This window comes from Serinus canaria, chromosome 2, assembly GCF_022539315.1.
Source record: "Serinus canaria isolate serCan28SL12 chromosome 2, serCan2020, whole genome shotgun sequence".
Lineage (NCBI taxonomy): Eukaryota > Metazoa > Chordata > Aves > Passeriformes > Fringillidae > Serinus > Serinus canaria.
In genome coordinates, this window is record NC_066315.1 from 1,287,035 (window position 1) to 1,302,815 (window position 15,781).

Here is a 15,781-nt window from a genome sequence, read left to right on the forward strand (position 1 = left end):
TGGAAGGAATTTGAGGAAACCCTTCCCGGACTGCTCCATCCTCCCTGGCTGAAGGAGGACTCAGCCCCAGGGCTGTCAGTTCCCACCCTGCAGAGGGAATTTCCCCTGGGGAGGCAGCCCAGGAGCTGCTGCAGTAACGAGCTGTTAATTCTGCAGGCTGGGGTGGCTTTAGCACACTTTGCTCTCTGCAGAGAGCGGTTTCTGAGCAGCCCTGGGTGAAACAATCCCCATTGATTCGGGGCAGGACACCAGCTCGCTCTGGGGCCCTCTGTTTGCTGCTTTGGCCAGTCTTAAAATTATCCCAGCACGGCTAAAATGGGAAAGCTCCCCACCTAAACAAACATCCCTGGCTGGAGATGTGTGCAGGCACGTGGTGTTTATTTAGGGGTGGAAATCTCCAGCTATCTATAGGTTCAGGCCTGTTTCCAGAGATAGCCAGCAAATCCATATATTTATAGCCACAGACAGTTGGTTTTCTTTCTTTTTCTTTTCTTTTTTTTTTTAATGCTAAAAGCCCAGTTTCTTAAAATTCCCCCTGGCTGCATCTGCTGGGAGTCAGCCCCGATCTCCTGGCAGAGCCCTGGGTAAATGCAGCTGTTGGTGGTGACGCAGAGATGCTGCTCCCCAGGGAGGGAAATAATAATAGAAAACCATCTCTCACTCAAGACAACGGCTCCGTGTGGCCAAATTCCCCTGTTCTGACATCTCTGGACATATTTACTCCATGGAAAAGAGATATCAAGGGAAGGTTTATTAATCCCAGGGCTGCAGTGCCACATTTAATGTGACAAGAGGCCTCGTGTGCTCTCTGTGACTGAAGGCATCAGCACACTGAGGAGAAAAGAACATTTTTTTCCCCCCTCTTTTATTTCCAGAGTGGTTTTCATACTCCAAGGCCCAAGAGACCTGCAGAGGATGCACAGATGGTGCTTCATGTGTCACCAGGATTCAGCCACCTCTGTGATAAAATCAGGGAATTTCATGACAAGGCACAGGATCACTGAGGGCAAGACCTCTTGCAAATACAAGGCCAATAATAGTAAAATTATTAAAATAATAAAAATATGTTGTTGAAAACCTACTCCATGGAAAAGAGATATCAAGGGAAGGTTTATTAATCTCAGGGCTGCGGTGCCACATTTAATGTGACAAGAGGCCTCGTGTGCTCTCTGTGACTGAAGGCATCAGCACACTGAGGAGAAAAATGCATTTTTTCCTCCCTCTTTTATTTCCAGAGTGGTTTTCATACCCCGAGGCCCAAGAGACCTGCAGTGGATGCACTTTATTTGTCACAATAATTCAGCCTCTGTGATAAAATCAGGGAACAAGGCGCAGAATCGCTGAGGTGAGGAAGAAACCGCTCGCAAATATAAAGTTAATAATTGGGATAAAAACTGATAAATGGATGTCATTAAAAAGCATTTGTTGATCAGCATATGATGTCAAAGCTGGCAGAAACATCCATTTTTCCATGTTCTTTGCCCTAGGGAAGCACCACTTCAAGTAAGATCAGCCTGGTCATTTAATCTGAACAGTGATGATGGTTTAACTTGTCCTAATAATAAATATTATTCACCTTTGTAGCTACGACAGAAAATTCTTGGCAAAAGATGCCTCAGCTTTGGCCACGGGAGGATGAGGATTTTGGGATGGGTTATTAAAACACCTCTTTAAGGGAGAGCTCATGAGGAGCAGAAATTTCCCAAGAGGCTGAGAATAAAAACGAGGCGACACCTCCTGTAAATGTCTCTGCTGGGGAGCACAGCCCTGTGCTGTGACCCCTCTGTTGTTGGAGTTTTGGCTGCTGAGAGTTTCAGATTTCTGTTCTGCCAGGCACTGACCCCCAGGAGAACACTGCACTGACCTGAGGGCCTGGAGAAGCTTCCAGAATGGAATGGCAGAACTGGGATTGTGGGTGTGGAGCTGGGATAGAAGTGTGTGATATCCCAGGGTGGGAAACTCAGAGTTTGAGGGTTTGGAATGCAGTGATGGATACAAAGCAAGGTGGGGATTTTGGGGTGGGGGCTGATCCTTCTTCTTCACCTTCACCTTCACCTTCTCCTTCTTCTTCTTCTTCTTCTTCTTCTTCTTCTTCTCCTTCTCTCTTCTGCTCTTCTTCGTTCTTCTTCTTCTTCTTCTTCTTCGTCTTCTTCTTCTTCTGTCTCTCTTGCTGCTTCCTTCTTCCTTCTATCTTTCGCTTCGTCTTCGTCTTCCTGCTTCTTCTTCTGCTGGCGGCTGCTTCTGCTGCTTCGTTCTCTTCTTCTCTTCATTCTCTTCTCTCTTCTTCTTCCTTCGTCTCTCTTCTTTCTGCTTTCTTCTTCTTCCTCCCGCTCACCTCTTTTTCTTCCTTCGTCTAACCTTCGCACAGCTCCTCTCTGCTTCTACGGCTATCCCTCTGCCACAGGGTTTGGGGGGTGGTTTTGTGTCATTGGATAAAAAGTCCCCATTGCAGCCATGGGTGTTGGTTATTGGGTTAAAAGTGAAAATAATTGAGGTGTCATTTCTGAATTGGGCAGTTGATCCTTCAAAGGCCTTGGAGAGAGAGAGCTGGGGCTCCATTTTCAGTTTGTGAGAGTGAAGTGCTGCAGAGCTCAGGGTTTGTGAGACTGGGACAGAGATAAGAGCTGATAAACACCTGAGTCCAACACGAAATTCCATCTCACACATTTAATCCTGACCCTGGCAGAAAGAAGCAAAGACTCCTCACCCTGTGACCACTCAGGGGGCACAGACAAAGTCAGGCACATCAAACCCAGCACAGGAGATTTTGCTTTCAGCCTTTTAAATCACCCTGGAGGTGGAAAGTCTCCATTGCTTCCTTGTGGTGAAAAAACCATAAAAATGGGCAACTCTGTTGTTCATTGTGCCCTTCCTTTGGCAAGTCACCCTGACAAGTCCTGCCAGTGGGAGGTTAAAAAGGAAGGATGTCCTTTCCCTGGGGGAAATCTTGGAAATCAGCCGGACAATTCCCACCCCAGGGTGGGGCTGAGGCCAGCGGGGTGGGGGAGATGATTTCAGGGAGGTCAAAAGTTTGTGCGTTGATCAAGGGGCTCCATGACCCCAACACCTGCTCCAGGACCTTCCTGGGAAACTCTGGGGCTAAAAGAGTTCTTTATGGACTGGGAAAATCCCACCAAACTGCTCCCGGAAGGGAATGTCATCCAGGCCTTTGCTGGAGTGGCTGGAGCAGCACTCAGTGCACCAACCTTCGGCTCCTTGTCCTCGTGAGAGAAAACACTCAGCAGCTCAAAGAACTCATTTCCTCCTCTCCCTCCTTTCCTTATTTTCCTAAACCACTTCATTCCTGAGTTGCTTCACTCTTAAGGAGAAAAAAGCAACAACAACAACAAAAAGTGACAAAAAACCTCCCCAAAACTAAAAACAAACCAAAACAAAAACCAACCCACCAACCCCAAAAAAAAACCAAACTAAAAACCAAACCAAAACCTAAACAAAAACAACCGCAACTCCAAAAAGCCCCACTCTGTGGTTAAATTGGAAATTAGGAGCACTGTCCCACAGGGCCCTGGATCATCCTCCAGGAAGCTGTGGTCAGATCCTTATCTCCAGCTGTCTGGGATAATCCTCCCTGCAGCTGATCCGTCCCTGTGCCATGCCCCATGTCCGAGGGGACTCTTCCAAGAACCACTGGAAAACCAGAGGGTTCTGGTAAATTCTTTGGGAATTGCAGGTGTGTGTGGGTGGGAACGTCATTCTCTGTGGGACAGGGAGGTCACATCCTCCCAGGAGACACCAGGGACAGCTTTGCTGTCACCTTAGCACGGAATTCTTTCCAGACTTCCAGCACTGCAGAGCCCCAGGCTGGCTCGTGGAGAGGTAGGAAATTTCTGGCAGCCGCTCTTTTATCGTTATCTGAATTTTTTTGTAAATTTATGGCTCGAGGATTTTTTTTTTTTTCCCCAGGAGCACATCAGACCCTCTCCATATTTGAAACCCTTTTCCAGTTTTGGACAGGTGCCACTGTTTCCAGATTGTGGCTACACCAGAATTAATTCAAGATCATGGAATACCAGTTAGATTTGGGTGGGAAGGGACCTTAAGGATCATCCCATTCCACCCCTGCCATGAGCAGGGACACCTCCCACTGTCCCAGGGTGCTCCAACCTGGCCTTGGACACTTCCAGGGATCCAGGAGCAGCCACAGCTTCTCTGGGCACCCTGTGCCAGGGCCTCCCCACCCCCTCAGCCAGGAATTTCTTCCCAATATCCCATCTAAATGTACCCTCCTTCAGCTCAAATCCATTCCCTGTGTCCTGCCCCTCCATCCCCCAGTCCCTCTCCAGCTCTCCTGGAGCCCCTTCAGGCCCTGGAAGGGGCTCTGAGCTCTCCCTGGAGCCTTCTCCTCTCCAGGCTGGACACTCCCAGCTCTCCCAGCTGGTCGCTCTGGGTTTGATTCCACATGTGTTTGGACATCCCCTCCCAGAGACAGCCACATAAACATTGGAATTTTTGATAACAGCCTGGCATCAAAAGGATTTCCTGCTGTGGCAGAGGGAGTCTCAATGCCATGGAACAGCCTCCAACCACTTCTGAGCATCCCGAGACCGCTCCAATTTTCCCCAAGATCCCTTCAGGAATGGGATCATGGCAGCTGCAGGAAACTTTCCTGCCTTTGAGGACAATTTTCCAATCAAATCGTTGCCCATCAAAGCACGATGTGGCTTTGGCAAGCTCGGGACGGTTTTCCAAGAGGAGGAAGATGAGCTGGAGCTCATCCGGGGTTTTAAATGAGGCGGAGGTCCGCGGGTTAGCCCGGCGTGAGGCCAGGAATTCCTGCAGTGTGCAGGATTGGGAATGCCTACCCTTTCCCTGGTCTCGTTGGTGAGGAACTTGGCGCACTCGCTGTAGTTGGCCCAGGTGCGGTTGTTGCCCGGGACCAGCTCCCAGCTCCCGTTCAGGTCACACCGGCGGTAAGCGTGGCCTGCCCAGAGAGAGGAGACACGGAATGAGTGGGGAAATGATAGGAAATCCATCCCAAATTCATCCCAAATCCATCCCAAATTCATCCCTGCCTAGAGAGAGGAGGCACGGAATGAGTGGGAAAATGGCAGGAAATCCATCCCAAATTCATCCCTGCCTAGAGAGAGGAGACACGGAATGAGTGGGGAAATGGCAGGAAATCCATCCCAAGTTCATCCCAAATTCATCCCAAATTCATCCCAAATCCATCCCAAATTCATCCCTGCCTAGAGAGAGGAGACATGGAATGAGTGGGAAAATGGCAGGAAATCCATCCCAAATTCATCCCAAATCCATCCCAAATTCATCCCAAATTCATCCTAGCCTAGAGAGAGGAGACACGGAATGAGTGGGGAAATGGCAGGAAATTCATCCCAAATTCATCCCAAGTTCATCCCCAATTCATCCCTGCCCAGAGAGAGGAGACACGGAATGAGTGGGAAAACGGCAGGAAATCCATCCCAAATTCATCCCAAATCCATCCCAAATTCATCCCTGCCCAGAGAGAGGAGACATGGAATGAGTGGGAAAATGGCAGGAAATCCATCCCAAGTTCATCCCAAATTCATCCCAAATTCATCCCTGCCTAGAGAGAGGAGACACAGAACGAACAGGAAAATGGCAGGAAATTCATCCCAAACTCATCCCTGCCAAGAGAGGGAAGACATGGAATGAGTGGGAAAATAGCAGGAAATTCACCCCAAATCCATCCCTGCTGAGAGAGAGAGAGGAGACACAGAATGAGTGGGAAAATGGCAGGAAATTCATCCCAAATTCATCCCTGCCCAGAGAGGAGACATGGAATCAGCAGGAAAATGACAGGAAATTCACCCCAAATTCATCCCTGCCAAGAGAGAGGAAACATGGAATGAGTGGGAAAACGGCAGGAAATTCATCCCAAGTTCATCCTTGCCCAGAGAGAGAGGAGACATGGAACCAGCAGGAAAATGGCGGGAAAATCACCCCAAATTCATCCCAAATTCATCCCAGCCAAGAGAGAACACATGGAATAAGTGGGAAAATGGTAGGAAATTCAACCCTGCCAAGAGAGAGAGGAGACACAGAATGAGTGGGAAAACGGCAGGAAATTCATCCCAAATTCATCCCTGCCCAGAGAGAGGAGATTTGGAATGAGTGGGGAAAATGGCAGGAAATTCATCCCAAATTCATCCCGAATCCATCCCAAATTCATCCCTGTCTAGAGAGAGGAGACACAGAACGAATAGGAAAATGGCAGGAAATTCATCCCAAATTCATCCCTGCCCAGAGAGTGGAGATTTGGAATGAGTGGGAAAACGGCAGGAAATTCATCCCTGGGTGGAGCTTGTTACAGACACACATTATAATATTGCTGTTTGCAAATATTGACATGGATTTTACATGTGTGCTGTTAAAAGGAGCTTTGTTATAAAGATATCGTTTTTATTTCTGCTGTTCATTAGGCTCAGTGAAATGGCTGATATCAGTGTGTGTTATTGATACATGGTTTAATATTGGCTTTTCACAAATACTGAAATGGATTCTATAGGTGGGCGTTAAAGTAGCTTTGCTATAAAGTTTTTATTTCTCTTGTTAATTAAGCTTGGACATAGCAGTGAAATAGCTGATAGCTGTGTGTGTTATAGATACATGTTATAATATTGTTTTTTGCAAATATTGACATGGATTTTACATGTGTGCTGTTAAAGGAACCTGGTTATAAAGATATAGATTTTATTTCTGTTGTTGATTAAGATTAGTGAAATAGCCAATATCAGTGTGTGTTATAGCTAGATATTATAATATTGCTTTTTTGCAAATATTGACATGGATTCTATAGGTGTGCTGTTAAAGTAGCTTTGCTATAAAGATATAGATTTTATTTCTCTTGTTAATTAAGCTTGGACACAGCAGTGAAATAGCTGATCTGTGTTACAGACACACTTTATAATATTGCTTTTTTGCAAATATTGACATGGATTCTCTTTGTAAGGTGTCAAAGGAACTTTGTTATAGAGTTTTTAATTCTGTTGTTGATTAATATTAGTGAAATAGCTGATATCAGTGTGTGTTATAGATACATGGTTTAATATTGGCTTTTCACAAATACTGAAATGGGTTCTATAGGTGTGCTGCTAAATCAGCTTTGCTATAAAGATATAGTTTTTATTTCTCTTGTTAATTAAGCTTGGACACAGCAGTGAAATAACTGATCTGTGTTACAGACACATTATAATATTGCTGTTTGCAAATATTTCAATGGATTTTAAATGTGTGGTGTTAAAAGAGCTTTGCTATAAAGGTTTTGTTTCTCTTGTTAATTAAGCTTGGACATAGCAGTGAAATAGCTGATCTGTGTTACAGACACACTTTATAATATTGCTTTTCACAAATATTGAAATGGATTTTACATGTGTGGTGTTAAAGGAACTTTGTTAAAAGTTGTTTGTTTTTATTTCTGCTGTCCATTAGGCTCAGTGAAATGGCAGATAAGTGTGCTCGTGTTACAATGCCTGCTGGGATGTTAAAAAGTTTTAAATGTTAAAATGAGCGTGCTTGTGTCACAGTGCCTGCTGGGATGGGCGAACACCCAGTGCAGACGGGGTGAGCACAGCTGGACACATCTGCCAGCCATCAGCACTCGCCCTCTGAGGGCAGCGTGGGCCAGACCCCAAACTGGAGGGGATGATAAAAAAGGACTGAAAGCAGAGCCAAGGAATGTGCGTGCTCCAAAAAGGTGGAACCAAGGAGAAGCTGTTGCCAAACAGTTCCTGGGACGTGTGAAGGAGTTTGGGGAACGCTCACTGTGCCTGAGGTCTGTGAATGTGCAGAGGGCTGATGGAATTAAGGGTGATTAAGGGGTGTCCCTGAAGAGAAGTGTCCTCCTGGCTGAGTGGCTGTGACAACCCTTGCTCTGTGCTCCTTGTCTCCCACTGCCCTTTATTAAACATTTGGAATTTTCACAGGAGAGCGAAGGTGTTTTTCACAAGCCCGGCCATGCTGGGCCCTCCCGCCTGCTTGGAGGCCCAGCTGCAGAAGCTGACTTCCATCTCCCTGCCAATTTATCAATTTTTTTAGCTGAGAAACACCACAGGGCCTTTAAGCTGCCCTTAGTGACATTCAGATGTTGTGTCTGCAAATCGAGGAGAGAAGACTTGGAAAACCACAAAGCCCAGAATTACCCTCAGAATTCCCTGCATCTCTACCTATGGGAAAAAAAAAAAAGGTGATTTGCACATTTTGCTCTTTGTTTGCAAGTTCAGGTCGTGTCAAGGGGTATTTTGTCACCCCTGCCCTCCTTGTGGGGATGCAGAAGGAAAGGAATGTGAGGGTTGATCCTTGGGTTTGGCTGGCAGAGGAGAATATCCGTGTGCAGAATGTCCATGTGGGAATTGTGGCATCAGGTGTGTGTTAAAATCCCCTCACAGAAAACAGGGATTAATCCCACAGATCCTGGGGCTACACAGGGAGAGAGTGGGGAGCCTAAGGAAAGATGGAAAGGGATTTTAACAAGGGATGGAGGGACAGGACCCAGGGAATGGCTCCCACTGCCAGAGGGCAGGGATGGATGGGAGACTGGGAATTGGGAATTCCTGGCTGGGAGGGTGGGGAGGGGCTGGGATGGAATTCCCAGAGCAGCTGTGGCTGCCCCTGGATCCCTGGCAGTGCCCAAGGCCAGGCTGGGCACTGGGGCTTGGAGCAGCCTTGGACAGTGGGAGGTGTCCCTGCCATGGCAGAGGTGGAATGGGATGGGCTTTAAGGTCCCTTCCAACCCAAACCATTCCAGGATTCTCTGATTCTATCACCCAAGGGTCTCCACTGGGCTCCCACACTCCCTGACTTATCCAGTGAAGTAAGAAATCCAAATCATGTTGGAATATTGAGAAAAAAAAGGGAAGGATTGCACTAAGGCAGGTCTAGGTTGGATATTGAGAATATTCCTTCCTGGAAAGGGCTCTCCAATCCTGGCCCAGCTGCCCAGGGCAGTGGTGGAGTCCCCATCCCTGCAGGATTTAATATCCCTGTGGATGTGGCACTTGGGGACACGGTCAGAGGTGGCTTGGCAGTGCTGGGGGATCGATGGACTGATCTGGGAGGGCTTTTCCACCCTAAATAATTCCATGATTCTCTGGCTCCTTGTTCCTCCGGCCTCAGAGAGGAAGAGTGAGAGGTCACCAGCCAGGGGAGAATCCCAGCTCTCAGTCCATGATGGGATAGCCAGGAAAACCAGGATGCCTGGGAATACCCTTCCTTGCTTTCTGAAAGCCCGAGCAGTGCTCTGCTCCGAGCAGAGAGTCTGAATTCCCTCCTTTTTCGCTCCCTGGGTGCCTGGAACATTCACTGAGGGGCCAAGTGTGCTCTGATCATTCTAAAACCACCCTCAGACTTCCCGGCACCGCCAGTGACCCAAGAACTGTGGAGCCTGAGGGAAAGGGAGATAAGGAGGAATTCCAGCATTCTGCTCCCAGACACCCTCCAGGGCTCTGGACACAGGATTAACAAAGGCCAAGGCCGAGATTAAAAACTGGAAGAATATTTTGGGCTTCTATTGCTGCACAGAATTCGTGGGGACAAACAAATCCAGGTTTGGAAATCTCCAGGATTTACAACTGGGAGCTGAGAACGTTTCAATCAGTGTGGGAAATTTGTCATTATTTCAGCTCAAACTGAGCTTTTGGTCCATTATCAGTAAACAACGACCTCTTCTTTCCTTCCTTTACCCTGGCTTTACTCCTGCTTGGAAGGGAGGCGCTGTGTGAGGAAAAAGGGATGATCCAGGGAATTCTGACTTTCCTGGCTGTCAGGATTCTACTTTGTGCATCTCCCAAGCTCTGCTGGTATTAACAAAGCCCGAGGCGGAGAATAAAAGCTGGAAGAATATTTTGGGGTTCTATTGCTGCACAGAGTTCGTGGGGTCCAAAAAATCCAGGTTTGGAAATCTCCAGGATTTACAACTGGGAGCTGTGAGCAGGTAATTGGTGTTTAGAATGTCACAGTCTGCGAGGGCAGGTGGCAAATTTGTCATTATTTCAGTTCTAACTGAGATTTTCTTCCAATAATTTATGTTTAGCAATGTTTACCAATAAACAATGGCAGCTCCTTTCCTTCCTTCCGGCCTCCGTCTAGCCTTCCGGGACAGGACGGAAGCCGGAAGGCGGCGAAGCGCAGGCCGGCCGGCAGAGCCGTCGGCCGGAACGAGGCGCCGGCCGGCGACGGCAGGCGGCCGGGCCGGCCGGCCGTGCCGGCCGGCCGGCCGGCCGGCCGGCCGGACGGCCGGCACGCCGGCCGGCAGGACAGCGGAAGGAGGCCGGCCGGCCGGCCGGCCGGCGGGCGCCGGCGGCCGGCCGTCCGGCCGGCCCAGGCCGGAGCAGGCCGGCCGGCCGTCCGGCGCGTCGGCCGGCCGGCCGGCGGACAGCCAGCCGCCAGGGAGCCAGCCAGCAGCCAGCCAGCCAGCCAGCCATCATCCAGCCAGCAGCCAGCCAGCAGCAGCCAGCCAGCAGCCAGCCAGCCAGCCAGCCAGCCAGCCAGCCAGCAGCCAGCCAGCCAGCCAGCCAGCCAGCCATCAGCCAGCATCCATCCAGCCAGCAAGCAGCCAGCCATCCAGCCAGCCAGCCAGCCAGCCCCAATCAATCATCCATCCATCAGCCAGTCACAGCACCATCAGCCAGCAGCCATCCAGCCATCCATCCATCCATCCAGCCATCATGTATCCAGCCATCATCCAGCCATCCATCCATCCACCATCAATGTATCATCATCCATCCATCCAGCCATCCAGCCATCCAGCCATCCATCCATCCAGCCATCCATCCAGTCAGCAACCAGCATCCCGCGCAAGCCCGCCAGCCAGCCACAATCCACCCAGCCATCCACCCGCCAGACCATCCATCCAGCCATCCAGCCATCCATCCATCCATACATCCAGCATCCATCCATCCATCCATCCATCCATCCATCCATCCATCCATCCATCCATCCATCCATCCATCCATCCACTTCCCTGTCTTTCCCCCAGCATGGAAGAGAGGCACCACGTGAGAGGGAAGGGATGAGGATGGGAACTGGGAATATCCTGTTCTGGCGCCGGGATGCACACCCACCTTTGTGGTTGAAGTCGTAGATGTACTCGGGGCAGGGCATGGCCACCACCTTGCCGGGCACGCCCTCGGGCCAGCACACGATGCCGTCCCACTCCGGAAGGCAGAATCCATCTGTGGGAGAGAACGGGGACAAAGAGGAGTCACTGCACCTGCTGAGGTGACACCGGTGCCCCCTGCTCGGGGGGCTCTCCGTGAAGAACCAGCGCTGGCATTCCCTTGGGAAACCCGTGCTAGGGATGTTGCCAGTCCCTTCTTAGTTTGTGGTCCTAGAATGGTGTGTGAATTATCCCAAGTTTTGTTCCACAAGGACAAACTGTGTCCAGCTCTGGGATCGCCAGGATCAGAATGATGTAGCACTGCTGGAGGGATCCAGAGGAGGCAACTCCAGAGAAGTTTCTCCCAGGCCTGGAACCCTTCTGCTCTGGAGCCAGGCTGGGAGAGCTGGGAATGTTCCCCTGGAGAGGAGAAGGCTCCAGGGAGAGCTCAGAGCCCTGCCAGGGCCTGAAGGGGCTCCAGGAGAGCTGGAGAGGGACTGGGGACAAGGGATGGAGGGACAGGACACAGGGAATGGCTGTAAGCTGAAAGAAGTAGATTTAGATGGGATATTGGGAAGGGATTCCTGGCTGGGAGGGTGGGGAGGGGCTGGGATGGAATTCCCAGAGCAGCTGTGGCTGCCCCTGGATCCCTGGCAGTGCCCAAGGCCAGGCTGGAGCAGCCTGGGACAGTGGGAGGTGTCCCTGCCACGGCAGGGATGGAATGGGATGATCTTCCCAGGTCCAGGACCTGCTCCTGCCCTTGCTAAATTCCAGAAGTTTCCTCCCTGCCCATCTCCCCAACCTTTCCAGGTCCCTCTGAAGAGCTCCACAACCCCCGAGGCATCGCTCACTCCCAGCTCCTGTCCTCAGGGAACTCCTCTGCTATGGGCTGGGTGGCTGCACCCACCCGTGGAATTCCAGCTGCCAAACTGAGAATGAAACTCTCCAAGTGGCAGATCTGCCCCAAATCTGCTCCCAGAGCTGCGCCTGCCCTCAGCCACGAGGTTATCGAGTGCTGGACACAGGAGGTGCCTGGGAAGCAAAAGGAACAGGAACCACCTGGGGTATTTTCTGAGGCCCTCGTCGAAGGGAGGGATGATGAACCTGACTCCATGTCTCAGAAGGATAATTTATTATTTTATGATCCGTATGATATTAAAGAATGCTATACTAAACTATCCTAAAGAATAGAGAAAGGATACAGACAGAAGATAATAATGAAAACTCCTGACTCCCTCCAGAGTCCCGACACAGCCTGACCGTGGTTGGTCATTAAATAAAAACCATTCACATGAAACCAATGGAACAATCCCCTGTGGGTGAACAATCTCCAATCACATCCCAAAGCAGCACAACACAGAAGAAGCAAATGAGATAATTATTGTTTTCATTTTTCTCTGAGGCTTCTCAGCTTCCCAGGAGCAAAGTCCTGGGCAAAGGGATTTTTCCAGAAAATGTGACGGTGACAACCACCTGCTCTTATCCTCCAAAAACTCCTCGTGGAACTCACAAAAAAATTCCAAACTTGTGGAAATCCAAACAGGGCCAAGATCTCAGTGTGTTCCATAGATATCAAAGCTTCCCATCACCCAGGAATTCATCCTTCCTCACCAACATGTTTCCCCGAGATTAAAGGAAAACCAGGATTCCTTTCAAGCCCTTTGGCTGCTCCAGGCTCAGAGCTGACACGGATCAGTTCGGTTTGGTGGTTTTTAGGACGTGAAAAACACGGAAAACCTCCTTGTTTAGCAGCTGATTTCTTGTCTCTCGTTCAGCGTGGAGGAAAAGGACCAGACAAATGGCAGCCTTTCTTCTGAGGCAACAACTGGGAGCGTGGGTCAGGAGCAAAAATTCCTCAACGTCCACGTGATTAAAAAAAAAAGAGGGAAATAATTTATTGCATTTTCCCTGCGTCTTAGGAGAAGAAAAATACATTTCCTATTCATGAAAACTGGGAAAATCCTTCCCTCTGGCTCGTTATTTGCAGGATAATTTACACTGTGAAAAAAGAATTTATTTATTTCTCAGTTCTCTGGAAGGTACAAAAGACAAAGGAAAAAACCAAAAAACAACACAGGGCCCCACAAAATTTGGCTCAGGACAAAATGTTGATGTCCTTGACGTCTTCTCTGTAGACAAGAAAGTAAATAAAGATTTAATGGAGCCCTCAAAGTGCTCTTGCCTAAAATAAAATCACTCCTTATGACAAAATAAATCAATTTGAGTAAACATTAAAAGAAACACAGAGGAGAAACAACTCTGAGAGAAAAACAGTCCTCCAAAAGTGCTCTGAAAGGAGAGGGAAAATCTCCCACTTTTCCAAAATCTTCCCAAATTGCAAAGGGCAATTTCACTTTTAAAAGGTTTCATTTCGCATCCCACTGAAATGTGTGGCCAGAGAAGAAGGAAGAAAATTTTGTGGTGGGTGCATCCTCCTTGTGCTGGAGACATGGAAAACTGATAACAATCCACACAATTATTGATTTTGGGTACTCTGAGCCCCCCAAACCCTCCCCAAAAGCTGAAGGGAACGGTGGTGGGACACCTCTGGACTGCTGCTTTATGGAGGGACAACTTGGGGGGGCCGAGAGCTGCCCTAGAAATAGTTAAAAAAATTATTGTTGCATTTGAAACTTTGACCTCTGCATGGAAATGATTCCTTAAATGATTTAATCCTGAGTCATCAAAGGATTACCCTGAGTCATCCTGAGAATTAAGTCCTGATAAGAATCCAGGGGGACTCAAAATTCGGGAAGCGTCTGAGCTTCCCATCAGAAGGATCCGTGGCTGTTACCAAGGCCTGAACCCCCCCCAGGGAAATCTCCTCCCCCTCCTCTCCATCATCTCTGGCCTCTCTCCCCATTCCTTGCTTGGAAAAGCCATTCCAGAAAAATTTGGAGGAGGGATAAAACATCTCAGCGATGGTTTCCTTCCTGGAATTCTCCAGGGATGGATGACGAGTTAAGGGAAGGGAGGGTGGATATTTGGGAGCTGCCACCTGCACACTGCTCTAAAATTCAGGATGACACAGCTGTTCCCTGGAAATCCTGGGAGCCACGGGGGAAGGAGAGAGGATTTGGGTTGGAAAGAGGGATTGCAGGGAGGGGAGCCTGGTGAGGAACATCCACAGGTCAAGCCAGGTGCCTCTGGAGCTCTTGGAATGATTTGAGGAACTCCTGCATTGACTGAAACTTTTGGGAAACCTTTTTCAAATGGAAAGATGAGGAGTGGCTGCACTTTGGGATTGTTGGATCCACATTCCTGGGGTTCAGCAAAGCCAAAAGCTGTTTGTCCCCTCTGTGTCCTGGAGAGGAGCCTCACCATCCTCCTCTCCCATCCCAAATCCCTCCAGTCCTCCCAGCTAAGGAGACCTCCTGGGAGCACAAGGGGGGATGGGTTAAAAACACAGGAGGGTTCATTCAAGAAATTTTTATCATGACAATTATAGAAATGTATAATTTTAATAATTTTAATAATGAATTTTAAAATATTTTTATTATAAAAAATTGTAATTTTAAAATAATTTTTATATAAAGATGGAACACTGGAACAGCCTTTCCAGAGAATTTGTGGATGCCCCTGGATCCCTGGAAGTGTCCAAGGCCAGGCTGGACAGGGCTTGGATCACCCTGGGATAGTGGGAGCTGTCCCTGCCCAAGGCAGGGGGTGGAATGGGATAATCTTTAGGGCCCCTCCCGAACCTAAATCATTCCATGAACCTTTGATAAAAGGAAGGGAAAATCCCATATTTCCCATTGTGCTGGAATCCAAACAAGCCATTCCTTTCTGTTTGTTTGCCCAAAGAGCTGCTCCAAACATTTTTTTTCCCTGAATTTATGAAAACATTCACAGTATCAACAGCTTGGCTTCTCCCTTTGTTTTCCTTTTTTCCCGGTCATTTCTCCAAGGAGATCCAGGCTGAATTCCAAGAAGAAAGCAGAAAACTGGGGAAGCTTGGCCTGTTAATGATAAACCAGTCCCTCCCGAGGCACTGGTAACAATATTCCGAAGCACAGAGAATTCCAAAGGATCCAGTTGGAAAAGCTCATTTGAAACCTCTTGGAATTTTGGTGAAACCGAGTTTGAGGGTTCCACTGTGCAGTTTGAATTGATCCATGTAAGTCAGGATGTGGAGCTGGAAAAGTCAAACGTTTCTTTCCTTGGAAGAAATAGTAGGATTCACGGATGATGGAAGTCCAAAGGAATTCATAAACTGGTAAGAAAACAAGGAAATCTCACACATATCCCACATCCCAGAGTGTTTTGGGTGTGTATCCGTCATCCAGGCAATGCTGAAGGGATGATCCTGATTATCCATCAGGGATTTTCCTCTTCTGAATCCAGAGCTGTGTCTCTCATGGATATGGACACGGAAGGTGGGAATGGCACTGGAATTCCTCGTGATTTGAGGAGGTCACAGACCACTTCAGTACTGGAGAAATGAGCCCTGAAGGGAAGCATGGGATCCCTCCAGGATCCCATTGGCTCTTGTCCACCTGGATGTCTCTTGGATCTCTCCTTCCCTTTTGAAGCACGTGGAAGTTGCAGTCATTCCAAAATGGGAACAAACGAAAACTCTCTCGGATGACATTCCTGAAGAAATGAGACCTGAATGGAAACAAGGGATCCCTCCAAGATCCCATTGGTTCTTGTCCACCAGGACATCTCTTGGATCAGTCCTTTCCT

The 15,781-nt window shown here is 48.7% G+C and overlaps 1 protein-coding gene across 1 annotated transcript in view; it reads right to left on the minus strand.

The window, feature by feature from the left end:
- PTH1R (parathyroid hormone 1 receptor) overlaps nt 1-15,781 on the minus strand; it is a 105,427-nt gene that overhangs the window by 35,348 nt on the left and 54,298 nt on the right. The window contains exons 3-4 of the mRNA XM_050970862.1: nt 11,061-11,171; nt 4,824-4,942 (exon numbers count right to left, since the gene is read on the minus strand). Of these exons, the coding sequence (XP_050826819.1) occupies nt 4,824-4,942; nt 11,061-11,171 (230 nt within the window). The remainder of the gene's footprint in view (nt 1-4,823; nt 4,943-11,060; nt 11,172-15,781) is intronic.